At 34.1% G+C, this 16,083-nt stretch overlaps 1 protein-coding gene across 9 annotated transcripts in view; it reads left to right on the plus strand.

Annotated features, from left to right (window-relative positions):
• LOC111504042 (uncharacterized) overlaps positions 1–16,083 on the plus strand; it is a 163,470-nt gene that overhangs the window by 135,010 nt on the left and 12,377 nt on the right. For 8 of the 9 annotated variants that reach the window (XM_074180048.1, XM_074180043.1, XM_074180046.1 and 5 more), the window contains 2 exons: positions 5,977–6,617; positions 9,029–10,557. In XM_074180048.1, the coding sequence (XP_074036149.1) occupies positions 5,977–6,617; positions 9,029–10,557 (2,170 nt within the window). Of the gene's footprint in view, positions 1–5,976; positions 6,618–9,028; positions 10,558–15,853; positions 15,936–16,083 lie in introns of all 9 variants that reach the window. The other variant, XR_012466769.1, reaches the window with a different exon arrangement.

A 16,083-nucleotide genomic window follows, 5' to 3' on the forward strand; every position in this document is an offset into this window, starting at 1 on the left:
GGAATCGGGCAAATTTCGGATATGCAGTTGGTTAGTACCTCGTCCACTAGATGGAGTGACATTTTGTTGTTCGCTCCAACTTAGGAAGAGGAATGAAATACTCTGAAAGAATTCCGATTTTCAATTATGGAATATCATTGACTTTAGGTCGATGATGACAACTATCTTGCACTGATGAGTGGCTAATGAGCCCGAAACCGGTCTTCAACTGTGCCCGTTCCAAAATTGAAGGTCGACTCTTTCAGTTGTATAGTAATTACATATGCAGAATTTTTTTGTGAGATTCCTGCACTGACGCCTGTCGGATATAATCCAACGCCCTTCGTGGTATTAGCCAGGGAAGTAGTTGTTTTCTGATAGGCGCCAGTTCATTCAACGTACTGTGTAAGTATACTCGAGACTGGCTTGAACGTTTAAAGTTCATTTCTATAGATTTGTCAATATTCATAATGATATGAATTGATTCGTTTGATTATAAACGACTTCTTTTTGTTCTGATATAGGAAGAGTCCCTGGAAAAATTAGCTCAACCCAAAAGTTATTCACTTACCCATCGTTCTGAATTATAAACTCGATAGGTATTCAAGAATCAAAATATATTATTGTAAATACTTGCGGTTCTGCAAATGATCTGGGAAATTACTTTAAAAATATTCCTTAACCTGCGTATTCATTAAAGTTGATATATATATATATATATATATATATATATATATATATATATATATATATATATATATATATATATACTGCAACAGTGGCGCGGTGTTCCATATCTCTATATAGGAAGCAGATAGGAATCTAATTTTCTATAATATTACCTTATTGCTCGAGCTCGACAAAATAAAAATATTGGCGGTCACACAGGGTGTTCGATTTTTTCTGGGCGGATCCCAACTGTGTCTTTTTAAATGGCAACCTATATTTTTTATCGCTTTTTCGGTTTCTTCATAGAAAATAAAATAAACTTTATGTATATCTGCACTTCGAAAATATTGACGGTTTTCGAGATATCTAGCCTGACAGGTTTTTTTTTTCCAATATTCGTCACTCAGAATATTTGAAATTATAAAGTGGTGCCAAGTCCAGTTGAAATTTTTTTTTGGTCGAATATTCTACATTGGTAACTCTCTCAAACGATATATCTGAAATCGACCTGTGATATACAGGGTATGAAAAACCGCTTGCCAAATATTGTAAATAAAAATTTGCAAAATCTTCCTTATATTAAATGGAACACCCTGTATATTATTGATTCATAAGAAGCGCCAACGAAACCTCTACAAATTTCATAAGGTATTCCCTATGGTTAAGTTCAATAGTTTTTCTTAAATGAGCATTTCTTTCGAAAAATGGTCATTTTTTCAAAGCGAAATCCATTTGACGACTGATAAAAATATACGGAAGATATCTTGTTTCAATTTTGTACATTAGAAGGTGTCCAAACAAATATTTTTTAACGAAATAAATGTATGTACCTATCACTTTTTGCTAAATGGAAAATTATTTTTTCATTGGATGCAGAATTTCACTCATAAATCGTGCAATATCAAACCAAACAAGTTAAAAGAAAGAAACATTATAAATAACTATTTTTTTCATGTTATTATATTCATTCAGAGCTTGAGTTCTAGATATTCAAATTTGTCAACTGGCAAATTACAAAACTACAAAAGGGAGAGTTTAATTAAGGTTGATAATGAAACTTTTATAAAATATGTTCAACATGTCTTCCATTTTCTTGAATGCAGAGCTGAAGTCTATGTTTGAAAGACCCTGCGCAAGACAGCTGGTGTAATGCTGCGAAAAGCATTCGTTATTCTAAGTCGCATATTTTCGGGAGAAGTTGGTGGCTCAACGTAAACCATATTTTTTATGTATCCCCATAAAAAAAATCTAGTTTCGTCAAATCTGGTGATCTAGCGGGCCACCGTACAGGCCCATTCCGTCCTATCCATTTATTGGGAAATACTTCATTTAGATGATCTCTCACTTCTGCCGAATAGTGAGCAGGTGCACCATCATGTTGTAACCACATTCTATTGCGGAGGTCAAGAGGAATATCATCTAACAAACCTGGTAAATCATTTCGTAAGAAATTGAGATACATTGCACCATTCATATGTCCCTCAAAAAAGTATGGACCAATTACATATTCTCCAATGATGCCTCCCCAGACATTTATCGACCACCTATGTTGATAATCCACCTGTCTCAATAAGTGAGGATTTTCTGTCGCATAATAATGGTAATTATGTCGATTTACAAATCCATTTTTATGGAATGTCGATTCATCCGACCATAAAATATTATTGAAAAAATATTCGTTTCGACGAATTTTGTTCATGGCCCAATTGCAAAATCTCACTCTTTTCTCGAAATCAGCATACAGTAGTTCTTGATGTAACTGAACGTGGTATGGATGCAAGCGATGTTTCTTCAATACTCGTTGCACTGATCTCTCACTTATATCCACTATTTCCCCAATTTGTCGTTGACTCCTACTAGGATCTTCTTCAACAGCAAGAAGAACTTGCAATTCATTATCTCCATTAGTAGCTGGCTTGATGCGCTCATGTTTGGAATAATGAATAGATCCAGTTTCAACGAATCGTCCCAAGACCTTTCGGAAAGATCTTTCATCTGGATGCCTTCTATCTGGATACCGTTGAGAATAAATTCTACTTGCCAATAAACAATTCCTGTCTGATTCATCTAATATGAAAATCATATCAATCAAATCACTTTTTGATAACAGCATTCTGATGAAATTATACCGACAGTTCAACTTCACGATTGACTAAAAATTTCAATATTCATTTGCAGCCAAATATTTTGTTCTGTCATTTGCCAGACTACTTGATTTCCAATAAATATTTCATTCGCTGAAAGGTTGTTTTAGACCGAAAGAATATGGCACAAATTCCGAGATTTTTGAAATTATTGTAACTATTCAAGAACGTCCATTTTGTGGTGTAATTCGCAACTTGTTTATCTAGCAACAGGTAATTTTAGGAATGGGCGATATTTTAAGGAAAGGGTATTTTTTGTATATTCTTATCAGTCGTCAAATGGATTTCGCTTTGAAAAAATGACCATTTTTCGAAAGAAATGCTCATTTAAGAAAAACTATTGAACTTAGCCATAGGGAAAACTTAATGAAATTTGTAGAGGTTTCGTTGGCGCTTCTTATGGATCAATAATATACAGGGTGTTCCATTTAATATAAGGAAGATTTTGCAAATTTTCATTTACAATATTTGGCAAGCGGTTTTTCATACCCTGTATATCACAGGTCGATTTCAGATATATCGTTTGAGAGAGTTACCAATGTAGAATATTCGACCAAAAAAAATTTCAACTGGACTTGGCACCACTTTATAATTTCAAATATTCTGAGTGACGAATATTGGAAAAAAAAACCTGTCATGCTAGATATCTCGAAAACCGTCAATATTTTCGAAGTGCAGATATACATAAAGTTTATTTTATTTTCTATGAAGAAACCGAAAAAGCGATAAAAAATATAGGTTGCCATTTAAAAAGACACAGTTGGGATCCGCCCAGAAAAAATCGAACACCCTGTGTGACCGCCAATATTTTTATTTTGTCGAGCTCGAGCAATAAGGTAATATTATAGAAAATTAGATTCCTATCTGCTTCCTATATAGAGATATGGAACACCGCGCCACTGTTGCAGGACCCTGTATATATATATATATTTGTTTCAATTTGCCATGCCTAACTAAAAATCTGTAATGTTTCTGTTCATGCGGTTATGTAACGAGACATTTATCACAAATGGATACGCGCCTTACGGGTAACGTATTGGCGGTAACGTTACGCGTCATTTGTTACAAACGGATATGCCCCTTGGAAAGAGATGATCAATAAATACTAAACTCACTCACCAGGCTCTGGTGTTACAGACACCATTCTGACAGGCCCCTTCAGTTCCCGACTTCAGCTCACTTGACCTGAGCAAAGGTAAGGTGCTTTAGTTAACCATCAACAATGTTGTTGAAGAATACCCCATGCATTGGCTCCTGCTTGTGTAGCTTCAGGAGTAAAGTGATCTCTGTGACTTTTTCTGAAGGGGTTCCAACTCGGTAACATAGTTGTGATCACCTCGATCAGTGCGAACACAAAATCAAGGTCAACAGCCGCTCAGACAGCTGCTTTGAAGAGAAATTCTTCAATTCTTGCTCTTTTATGGTCGCAGATCATGAAGAGAAGGGATTTCCTGATGACTTTACAGGCTTTATCTAGTACAATTCCGCCATGTAGACATTAAGAATCCACCGCTTTCTTGTTGACGGGGGAAGTATGAGTGTGAAACGGTGCAAACTCCTATGGAGATGCGTCGTTTCTCGGGTCATTACGGTGAGTATATAAAACAAATATGTCCACTCCACAAAAGAAGTACAATGAGACGAAACGGCAAACATATTTGTAGCAGAAACTAGCATTCCAGACAGTGCTGCTTGGTGGTCAAAAGCACCCCTTAACTCGAAGTGTAATGGATACGTTGTAGTTTGGCAGCTATTCGCCGTAGAAGTGCATCACACATTGATACAAGTGGCGTGTTGTCTCTCTGAATTGATCTAAGTTTCTATCTAGTGCACTCATCATTCAATCTTTCGAAGCACAAGTTCGGTATTTCGATCTTCCGATTCGAAAAACGACTGAATGGCGTTGTACATCGCGGTGTTGATTTGTCAGAACATCATTAAACTTCGCATCTGTTGTAGCTTCAGGGACCTAATTTTGTGGAGCGCGGAGGGTGTATCGATTGTCTTCACTGGTGGCATGATGCGTGGTGAATGGAGATAGATCTGCCAATTCGTCAGCAGGTTGAAAGGAGTTACATAGCACTGCCGCCGAAGATAAGATTCATCAAAGATTTTCGGCGAAAAAGGCGGCATGCTCCTAATGTCTTTCACATCATAGAACGTCAATTATTGCCACTATTCTCTAGCAACGCACAAGGCTACTCCTGAACTCAGAGCTTGTATTGGGATAACGTTCGTCGGTTGTCGGCAAATCGTGGTGTAAACCACCACGTCAGTAGAAGCAAGCTGGCTAACTCAGTCGAATACTTCTGGTTAAAGTATCTTTAGAAAAGGGGAAAATTCCCAATCTCCCTTCGAAGAAATGGAAATGGATCGGATCGAAATTCATGCAGTGGTGAGATATTCGTATGGAAAACTGAGATTTTCTGGAAATCTCAGCCACTGCTATCTCGACATGCCTGAAGATTAACTCATTGATGTCTGCCCTCTTTGATAATGACAAATTACAAATAAAAGAGAACTCAAAGAAGTCATTTTGATGACATATATCACGACATTCATAAAAAGTGGGCTAGTAAAAGGGCTAGTGGGATCGATAGAAGACTCCTTATATGAATATCAGATGTGAACGAATATTACAACGGTCCAAAGTTAAACTCCGACATAGGCCGCTGAACAAGATTCACTATAAGGCAACTTATTGAAACCAGAACCCAAAACAAAGTATTCGTGAGCAAATACAGACAGCACTGTTTGGTCATTGGCACACAGTTAGATGGTGAGATATCTGAACTCTATTTCGATGTGCCCGAAAAACAACTCGCATGGGTGGTAGCACAAGCTCTACCGTATTGTGCTTCAGCAGATTTTTGGGAACAGAAACTAATAAAAAAGAGAGAGAGAAAATTCGAAATGTTTCCGAATGCCTTATGTACCATTTTCAACTTGATCGAAAATTTTCTTTCAAACATAATATACATTTATATGTATGAAATTACATGTTTTATTATATTTCAAGGCATGAATTGTTGAATTGGTTCAATTGATCCATAACATTACCTCTCTTAAATGAAGTAGAAGAAAATTTCATGGCGGAATCACCTTCATTTTATATTTTGTTAATAACTTCAATAAAACTTTATTTTTCTTGTGATGTGAAAGCTAATCTATCATTGTATTACAGATTGAATCGAGCCCAAGTGATGCAGCCTTCTGTGCCTTGTGGGGAAACTGTTTTATTATCCCAAACTAGTGAGGAAGGAACAAACGTACCAGAAGTGGTCATTGGAAACATATCTTCAAATAGTAATGTGTCGCAGGTTCCATGTCGCGCAGAAATGAATAGAAATTTTCTTTTTTCCAATCTGACTCAACAAGAATATTCAATGGCAACTGTTCTCATACCATACATTCACCTCATGGTATGCGTCAGAAAGGATCTGACAGTTCACACGAATATTTTAAAGAATAATCTACATTTTCTACCAGCATTAGTGAAACAAGAGATTAAACTGAGCGAATATGCCTACTCATCTAAGTTGGAAGTTTATTCAGAACAAATTACGAATGAATTGAAGACACTGAATTTAATGGGCTCCATGAATATCGTTACTGCTCATGCCATGATAGAATTGATTTTTCAAAATGTCTCAAATGTTAATAAGAATTTCACTAAAACCAGTATAATTCTCTTTCTAGAACATTTGATGGAGCCACGTAACTCGTTTTACAAACGCTTTCGTTACCTACAGGCATTTTATGATTACATTAAATTTCTTAGCAACGAAATTCAACGACGTGGCCAACAAATAGGATTGACTTTAGGTAAGTAACAGTGGCTTTGGGGTAATTTGTAATGACAATGTTACGATTGTCACTTTTATATTTCAATTTGATTCATAAGACCTTTTAAAGATCAACTCATTTTAGATGAAAGTATATAGTTTATATAGCATTATGCAATCTTTCCGGTTATTTATCTCTGTTGCACAGTGACTCTATCACTTGTTTTTCATTCATCTAAGAGGGAAAGATGAATTGGTCGATCTTTAAGCCGCATTTACACGATGCCAGTTGAGGAGACAATTGTCGGGGACAGTTGCGTTAATGTCTGAGGCCAGAATTCAATGAGAACTTGTTCACACGGTGAAACTATTGTTACGGCAGTTGGTGACGAAAAATGGCGGAGTCCTCATCGTCTGTTGTGTCTCGTGGTGAATTGAGACTCCACTTACAAAGGCAAACTGGTCCAAAACGAGATATCTACTGCCCTACGACATTCACACGGCGCCAATTGTCAAGATAACTGCCGTGATAGAGTGTTAGGGGATGTCACTGCGCCCAGTCAATTGTCCTCTGCCTACTCCTGGAGACAGTTGAATTTCAGGACAACTGGTAGGTCAGTTAGCACGCCATTTGGCCAGAGGTGTTTACACGTAGCTAATAATTGTATATCAGTTAGCTGTCCTCTGTCAATTGTCTCCTAAACTGGCTTTACTGAATTCAATAATACCATATAATAATACTTGTATTTGTATAAAAGTATAATAGTATAATAGTACTTGTATGAAAAAAATGAAGCCTGAAATTGATGAAAGTTGTCAAAGGGATGTGATAGTTCAAATAAGACATATGATTGGAGAAAATTCTGCTCCAATTTGCTTTTTCAAATGTACCTACATCAAAACATTTCACCGCATTCGCGAAGTTATTAGAAAGTTATTAGGAAAAATACATAGGAAATACATAGCAGTCTATTGTTCCTTATTGGTTTTCGGTTCATTCATATCCAATTTTCGTAACTAGTAACAACGTAACACTAATCCACACGAACCTTTTTTTTTTGAGCTGATGCAAAATCGAATTCATTGCCTGTGACATGCGAAGGGAATCTTTCATGTCACATTATGTCATGTTACATTATTCTTCAATCATTATGCTTATGGCATAGATGACTTTTATAATCTCAATCAATCAGCGAATTGTAAACAGTTTTTTCAGATGGTACCGTATCAATAAGATGTATATGGGGCAGTTTTGTACATTCCTGTCTACTCAGACATTTTTCAAATTATAAAAAACCATTCAACAAAAACCTTGACGAGTGATATCCCTCTCCATTTTTACCCTACTCCAATCCAGCTTCTGCTGATTTGAAGCTAATGAAAGACTAGTTACTTCAACGTGATGTCACATTTCCGGTCGTTTGTAAAAACATAAAAGGAAACCTTCGAATATACTATCAAACGAATATTACTGGAATTTTATATCAACATTTTACCGTTATTTTAACACCTCGACACGTGTTTCGATCACCAAGTTATCATCTTCAAGAGAAAGATTGAACTGAGTTTAGTCTTCCTCTTGAAGATTATTACTTTGTGATCGAAACACGTCTTGAGGTGTTGAAATAACGCTTTAGTATTGGGATAAAACTTCAGTAATATTCATTACTACAAGGTTTCAAACAGTACATCGCAAGTATACTGTCAAACAATAACATGTTGGTTGTTAATTAATGTATGTTGAATGAATACTTCATTTGAATAGTTTGAGAACACTCAAACTTTGTAACCTAATAAATGAATCAATATGATATTAGGGCAGAAACATAATAAAGTTGAATCACGTCAAGAGGATAATACAAATTGACTTTAGTTGATGACTGCAGCAAAGAGACACAAAGAGTGGCTCAAGAAAAAATATTGGACCTAGATGGTAAAATACATACAACTGTATGTAGTGTTTTCAGCGTAGGTGACAATTCCAATAATTCAATTGAACAAAAAAAATATTGACACAGTAAGATATGAGTATGTTTCAATTCACGTTTCTTATTATTTCCAAAGAGATACCTATAAAATAAATAGACTGAACAAGTATTTCTTCAGATAGTTAGAACGGTATAGAGAACAGGAGAGCCAGGTTCGAATCCCAGTCAGGTCACATTTTTTCAATTGAGTTTCTCATTCATATATTTTCGTACCGCAAATTTAATATTTCATGTCTTATATTCAGTACAATTTCTCACTTGGATATTATACTTACACTTAACTTTTGAGTAAACTCCAATTTACACCAATTTGATATATGTGAAATGAACAACTATAAAAAAATTGTACGAAAAAAAGTATTTTTTGCGGACTAGTATATCTTGATGTATAAATTCAAGATGGAGTTCACATTTTTAAAAGCCACATTTTCAATGAATAATAACTCGACTTATTCTTTCCCAGGACAAAGAAAGATTCTAGAGAACCAGATTCGACAATATCAGCTTATACTCGAAACCGAAAGAAATCAACTCCGTAGTGCAGTGAATCAGAAAACTACCCTCTACAATTCTCGAATAATTCAAACATATTCATCAAATAATCGAGAAGCTGAAAAGATTAGTTTATCGAAACCAGCCGGCTCTGGTTCCGTTGATGCCACAGAGTTACCAGCCAGTCTTAGATCACCTGCTCACAGACCTGCAGGTTTCACAGATTCCTTGAGACAGATTTTCGGTCAACCAAACCATAACCAAATGAATTGTGCTATACCCAATTCTCCAGCAATAGTCCAGTCTCCCGCTTACAGATTTGAAAAAACACCTCAAAATCAGTCTTCAGTGATGCCAAATCAAAGTAAAATAAACGATACTACACATATGCAACCAATAGCGACTTCCAGATTACCAGCTCACAGACCTGAAGAGATGCAGTCACCTACAATTCCCTACACTACTTCTAACATAAGTAACGCTAGTGCGTTGACTCCCAGCCGTTTCACAGCACCTTTGAGATACCAAGGTCGCTCACGAGGAGAGATGCAAAAGCAACCACCGACATATTCTAGTAATGCCAATTTCAGCAATAGTAATACTCCCATCACATCTCCTGCTCGTGTGGGAATACCCGCTTTCAGATCCGAAGGACCTCAATCCAGTCAATTACCAGCACCAATGACGTCGCTACTTCATACTTCATCTGAGAGCCCACCATCACTGCCATATTCCAATAGAGGTCAACCCAACAATTCATACCAAAGTTCACTAGTTCAGACACCTGAAGGTCTGCATAATGCATCAATGCAGTCCAATTCTAATATGGCCTGTTATTTGACACATGCTGAAAAATCACCAAATCACAGATCTAACAGTTCTCCGGCTAGTTTTTCACCAGTTTTGGCATCCATGAGTACTCCAGTACACCCTTCTGATGTTGCCAATGGACGCCAACTCAGGTTTGTGGTACCAAATCAATCTACCATCAGATCTACTATCACGAGTTCTCCGGCGAGAAATTCACCAATTATCTCATCTCCTTCTCAAGTGGCGAATCAAACTTCGCCATATAATGCACCCATCATTAATAGTCCTTCAACGAGACCAGAGCAAGATTCTTCAACAAATGATACAGTTAATATTTCCCATATTGAGTCTTCACCGAGGAGTACTAATATTGAAAATTCTCCACATGTAACACCTTGCCGTGCATCAATGCCGAATCTCATCAATATAAAACCTCCTGTGTATGCCCCAATGCCATTCAGTCCTACGAATTACATCCAAGATAAACCTGATAACTCAAATGATGTAAATGAGGAAAGTACCCAAAATCATTGTGAAAAGGAATCTGATACTGAGGCTCAAGTTATTGACTTGACCTGGCTAGATGAAGTTGATGAGGAGCAAATTCAAAAAGAACTTGATTTTATTGTTGTGAAAAAAGAAGAACTGGAGGATGAAGAAGTTATAGTCAATCGAGAACAGTTTCCTGTGGTGAGTGTTAATGTAATTAATACTTTTTATTCTTAAGTTTGGGTGATGGGAGTTGTGATTGCATAATTCCATTGAAATTTGAATAACTCTCATTTGCACAATTCTAACATTCAGTAGAGTCAATCACTATCAATAGAATCAATAGAAACTTTATACCATATTATGTACATATTTGAGTTCAATACAATACAATGCCTCCATTTCATTTTATCACAAAATTTAATTATTCATATAAGTAATACTTTACATAAAACACAGACCTAGTGATTTTCTTCTCCAAAAAATTTGATCTATTATAATTGTCTACTCTTCACGACGAATGGTTCAAGGTACACAAAAATGCTTATTTAAATGCTGATCATATCATTAGTCGACTCCAAGGCTGTTTCGACCCGGGATGTACAAACCCCAATGTTTCGAAAAAATGCTTGAAATATATGCTCTTGAAGAAACACATATTTTATGCTCTTGATGAAACACATCTGATTGATATCTTCTCGATAAACCTTTGCTGACTTCTGTTTTTCATTGGTTCTTTGTCTGAAATAGTCTTCAATGGATTATAAAATTTCACAGAAATGTTTAAATTGGTGAATATATAGTATATTTTCTTTTCTTCTTGCACTTCATGGATTGATATCAATATGTATATTTCAACGCCAGAATTTAACTATAAAGGAGCTAATAGTTTTAGAAGTGATTAGTTTTAGGAAAAGTTGTTTGGATTTCTACTTTCCCATCATTAAACAAAAAATATTGGAAATACTCCAAAAAAGAAAGAAAGAAAATGAATACATCAAAACTGTTATACAAATGTGTAGAATGTGTAAACTCGTACACGTTAGTTTATTTCCAATTCAAACTAGAAAAAACCCTCTCAATACAACTTTCTTCACATGAAAATTGACTTACACGAAAGAAAATGGTTCTTTCTACTTTTATATGAAAATTTAAATGAAAGAAAATCACTTATTTCCACTAAAACATTCGTTATGGAGTCGAAACAATTATAAATCATTGGAATGCTATAAAACGTAATATATGAAAGAATATTGATTCAAAATTTCACTTACACGGAACACTACCATCCTCAATTATGTAATGCAAAGTTTCGGGACAAGACCGGGACAATTCCCAAACTCGTGGCGAATTTCTGTAGTTTCACTTGAACTCTCATGACATAATTTTGTTTTCACTCGACCTAAAACTTTTACGCCTATTGACTACAACTCATAGACATCTGATATATGAAATTCAGAAAAACTAGGAAGTATAGCAATGTTTCCATTGCCCCATTGTACTGCCCTCTCGAACATTTTCAAAATCTTATTTCAAAAATATTAATTTTCCTGATTAGTACACATATTTATCAATGGGTTTTCAGTTCCATCTGTTGAAATTACCTTTAATTTGAACTTCTACATAATAGTTTGTTAAAATGTCTTTGTGGTAACGCAAGTGATAATATACCTACAACACTATCGGTGTAATGCTAACTTTGTTGGTTTATTTCGATCACTAACTTGAAATGATGTTTTACCGCTCTAATGTTATATAATTCCTATTATTAATCACCATAAATTTGATTTCATATTTTCCCAATGCCACAAATCAGATCCTTGAACCCCATTATTTTTACGAATACCTATGTTAGTTTGATTTGAAAAAATATCAAAATGAAATGGAGACTATGGACTTGTACACATTCATTTTTGTTTTTTTCCAATTGGACAATAGGAAGTTATTATAAAGTTCGGAAGTACCTAATACATTCAAACTAATTGAGACATTTGAATATTGTCTAAATATCTAATAGCTCTGAAGGAAGGTTTGGTTACAGGATCAATTTTTTTTAAAAAAAATTTTTTTTTCTTACAAAAAAAAGAGCATGTTACCCAACCAACTTCTCTTCAGAAAAATTATTAGATCACTAAACTAGATCACTGATATCTAATAGCGTTTTTCTTTGTGAAACTAGTGTACATTTAGTGTACTTATTTCCTTTATTAATTTATTAGGAAATTTAAGATTGAGATACGCTATAAAACAACTACGATTTCAAAATTACCCTTTTAGCAAGTCAAGGATTTTAAATCATCATTACCAAAAACAAGCAAAAGTATCCATTAATTTGCTGAAATTTCTTTAAACGTCCTCTCTTATTCTCTTCAAACAAACCACTTTTTGTCTTCTGTCTAAAATTCATACATGTGAAAAACAACATAATCAATGAATATCCTTCCTTTAAATATTTGATAGTTACATCGAATATAATAGACGTAGATCCCATATAACCAGGGTTTCCATATCGATCTCTGCATTGCTAGTTTCACTTATTCACATACTCATTAGAAATTATTTGCATAGTTCAAGTAAATGATTTAGTGCAACCTATCTCTCAACAGCTCCCCTATAATAATATAATATAATTTATTAATATTTAATAATATAATTTAATAATAATATTTAATAATAAAATTTAATAATAAAATAAAAATATTTATATATATATATATATATATATATATATATATATATATATATATATAATCGAAAGCTTCTGATAATTTCTCTTCTTTATTCTCAGTTTCACTATAACTGTCGTCATTTAAATCAATAATGAATTTATTTCCACCATTAATATGGAAGTGTCCAATCTCCATATAGTCTTTTCCAACTAAAATTACTTTTTCAATCCTTTTCTGCCAGTCTCATTCGGTAATATTAGATACTTCTTCTTCAATTAGCCCTATTACCCTCTAATCGAATTTTGGAAAATAATTTTTACGCCTGATGCTTTATTTCAATTTTCCCCAAATCAACTATATGGGATTAAAAACACAAAAATACGGGTGAAGTCTCAATATGGTGTGTGCATACTTTTCAGCAATACTCTCAAGGGCATACACTTTTTCAAATATTTTTGTCTGTAAAACTTCATATAATCGGTTTTTGGTATAGTAATCTTCAAAATACAAATTGTTATCCATTGAAAAACTTTGTATTTCATATTTCCTCGAATTCATATGCGGTACTTTGACGAGCTGTCGCGAATGAAAGGAAGTGTTGTCAAGAACTATTATCTATAACCATCCAAATTTGGGATCAATGTATTTTGAAACCATTCCTCGAAAATGTTACCTTCCATGTCCTTATGATAGTGAACATTGCAGTCGTCAAGTTTCTTACCACATAATTTCAAAGAATTCAGAACCCATCCTCTATTTCCTCCGCAATGCACAATGATTAGTCCCGATTCTTTGTTTGCAGGCATGTTAGGCGTATACATTCTCGAATTATCAGTCCCCCCTTACGTAACTGTGTCATAAGTGTCATACCACGATTCGTCCAAATATAAAATTTGTTGTTGTTCTTGTCTATATTTAGGTATTTGTTCTAAGTATTTGTTACGCCATTCCACTATTCTTCTGCTTTCCTTAACTGATTGACCTTTGTTTATTATTTTAAATATAAATCCTAGTTTCTTCATCCAATTTTGAAGAGTTTTGTCACAGCAGCTCACAGAAGTATTCAATTTCTTTATTATGATTTCAGTTGTAGGATCTCATCGCTTTTGTAACAGATGTATATTGTTTTTTTCAATGATTTTATTAGATAAACATCTAAAGGTTTTGGTAATCCTATTTCACATCGGGTCTGGCGTTTATAAGGTTTGTTTTTGACTATTTTACGTACAGTTGAGAAAGGAATTTCGATCAAATCTGATGTTGCTTGTAATAGTTTTTTTCCTTCGAAACCAAACTTGATATATAGATTCTTATATACATTGTAATAGTTTGTTTCCCTCGAAACTAAAATCAATATGTAGATTCTTATATATATGGAAACATACTCGCTGTGTTTCAATATTCAAATGCATCCGCATTGTTCACCATCCCTATTGGAATCACTACTCTGGAAAAAGTATGTGTTATCACACTCGTTATTACTATTAGTACTTGTCCAAGGACGCCACACTTTAAACAAATAAAAAAATGTTAAGTAATTATAACTGCACTAATATCGAATTTCATTACTCCGCGATCAGTTCCTGAACTGAACATTGATGAGACGACAGCGATAACCATTCCCGAATTCCCCGATTTCTATTCGTCACCGTACCATGAATTCAAATTCAATTTTATGACTCTTTAGCCAATCATAAAATTCGGTTAGTACATAAAAATAATTCAATACGAACCGCCAATTCTACAGTCCAAGTGGACTTGTTCGCAGCCGGTTTATTTTCATGTATTGGTTTTTTGGCCTTTGAGAGTACCGCAAACCTTGAGTGTGCAGTTTATCGTTTACTTCGAATATACATATTCGAAAATTATTCTAGTTCACGTTGGTTCCAGGGATATAGCCAAAACATGAATATTTTCAAGAAATACTTTCTTCATAAATTTCAAGTTGTTTTTATTGATCATGAAAAGATATACAGTTTGAAGTTCAGTTTTTCTCTAGTAATATTAAAAAGTTCGGCTCTGCTATATCTTTTCTTTCAATGATATTGTAAGAAAAATTAGTCAACATTTATTCATTCTTCAGTCGAACATGGGAATTGTTGCAATTTTTTATTATAACAATGATTCATTTTCTCATTTTTTGTACAGTTTGAAAAATTTTTCATTGCTTTGGTTGAGGTTTCATGAATGTTCATTTAATATATTATTGTATTGTTTCTGTTGATTAGAATTCTATTCAGCGTATGTACGTTTTTGTAGTGGAAATAATTTTTTTAAGACGTATTCAGATGGTCAACTACACTTCACATAAAAGTAATGTTTGAAGCTCATCATTTAAGGACTCCATAGAGGAGATAGATAGGTACATTTTCTTTTGAAGCACCCTATTTTACAGTTATGATTTACCCACTCAATAAATATTCAAGCACTGTATAATTAAGAACAGCATATAATTTGTGATGAGTAATGATTTAATGAATATTTGAAATTTTTTTTGAAAGGTTTTCAGTGTTATGTTATAATCCTAAGAAAGTTTCTTTCAGATATCATTAACAATCTTCAAGAATATTCATTGAATATATGAACTACTTCACCCCATATACACTTCTTCATATTTCATGTCAATAGACTGAGTCGGAAATCAAATAATCGAAAATTGATAAAATACAGATTAAAACCCACCACTGAAAATATTCAAGACACCAAAGATTTGAGTTTTATCAACAGAAACTAATGCAAACTCATATATTATGTGTCTATGGCTGTTGTTTAATCACGAATTAAATATTTATGAATTTGATGACAATCATGTGTCTATGTCTGTATAGGCTTACATCAGTGGACCAACTGGATCAATATGGGACTCTTCATAATGGTTGTCTGAAACTACCACTTTATCTTCAAAAGAAGGTTTGATTTATTTTTGAATGAAAACAAATTATTTACAGAATGCTGTTATATTTGGACATCAGAATGTTTGAATTACTGAATTTTAACAAAATGCGGTACAAAAAATTAACGATTGAAGAAAGAATCATTATTCAGCTCCTTACAAACA

This window comes from Leptinotarsa decemlineata, unplaced genomic scaffold (genome assembly GCF_025532065.1).
Source record: "Leptinotarsa decemlineata unplaced genomic scaffold, Ldec_3_MD MMD2_tig00026282_RagTag_RagTag, whole genome shotgun sequence".
Lineage (NCBI taxonomy): Eukaryota > Metazoa > Arthropoda > Insecta > Coleoptera > Chrysomelidae > Leptinotarsa > Leptinotarsa decemlineata.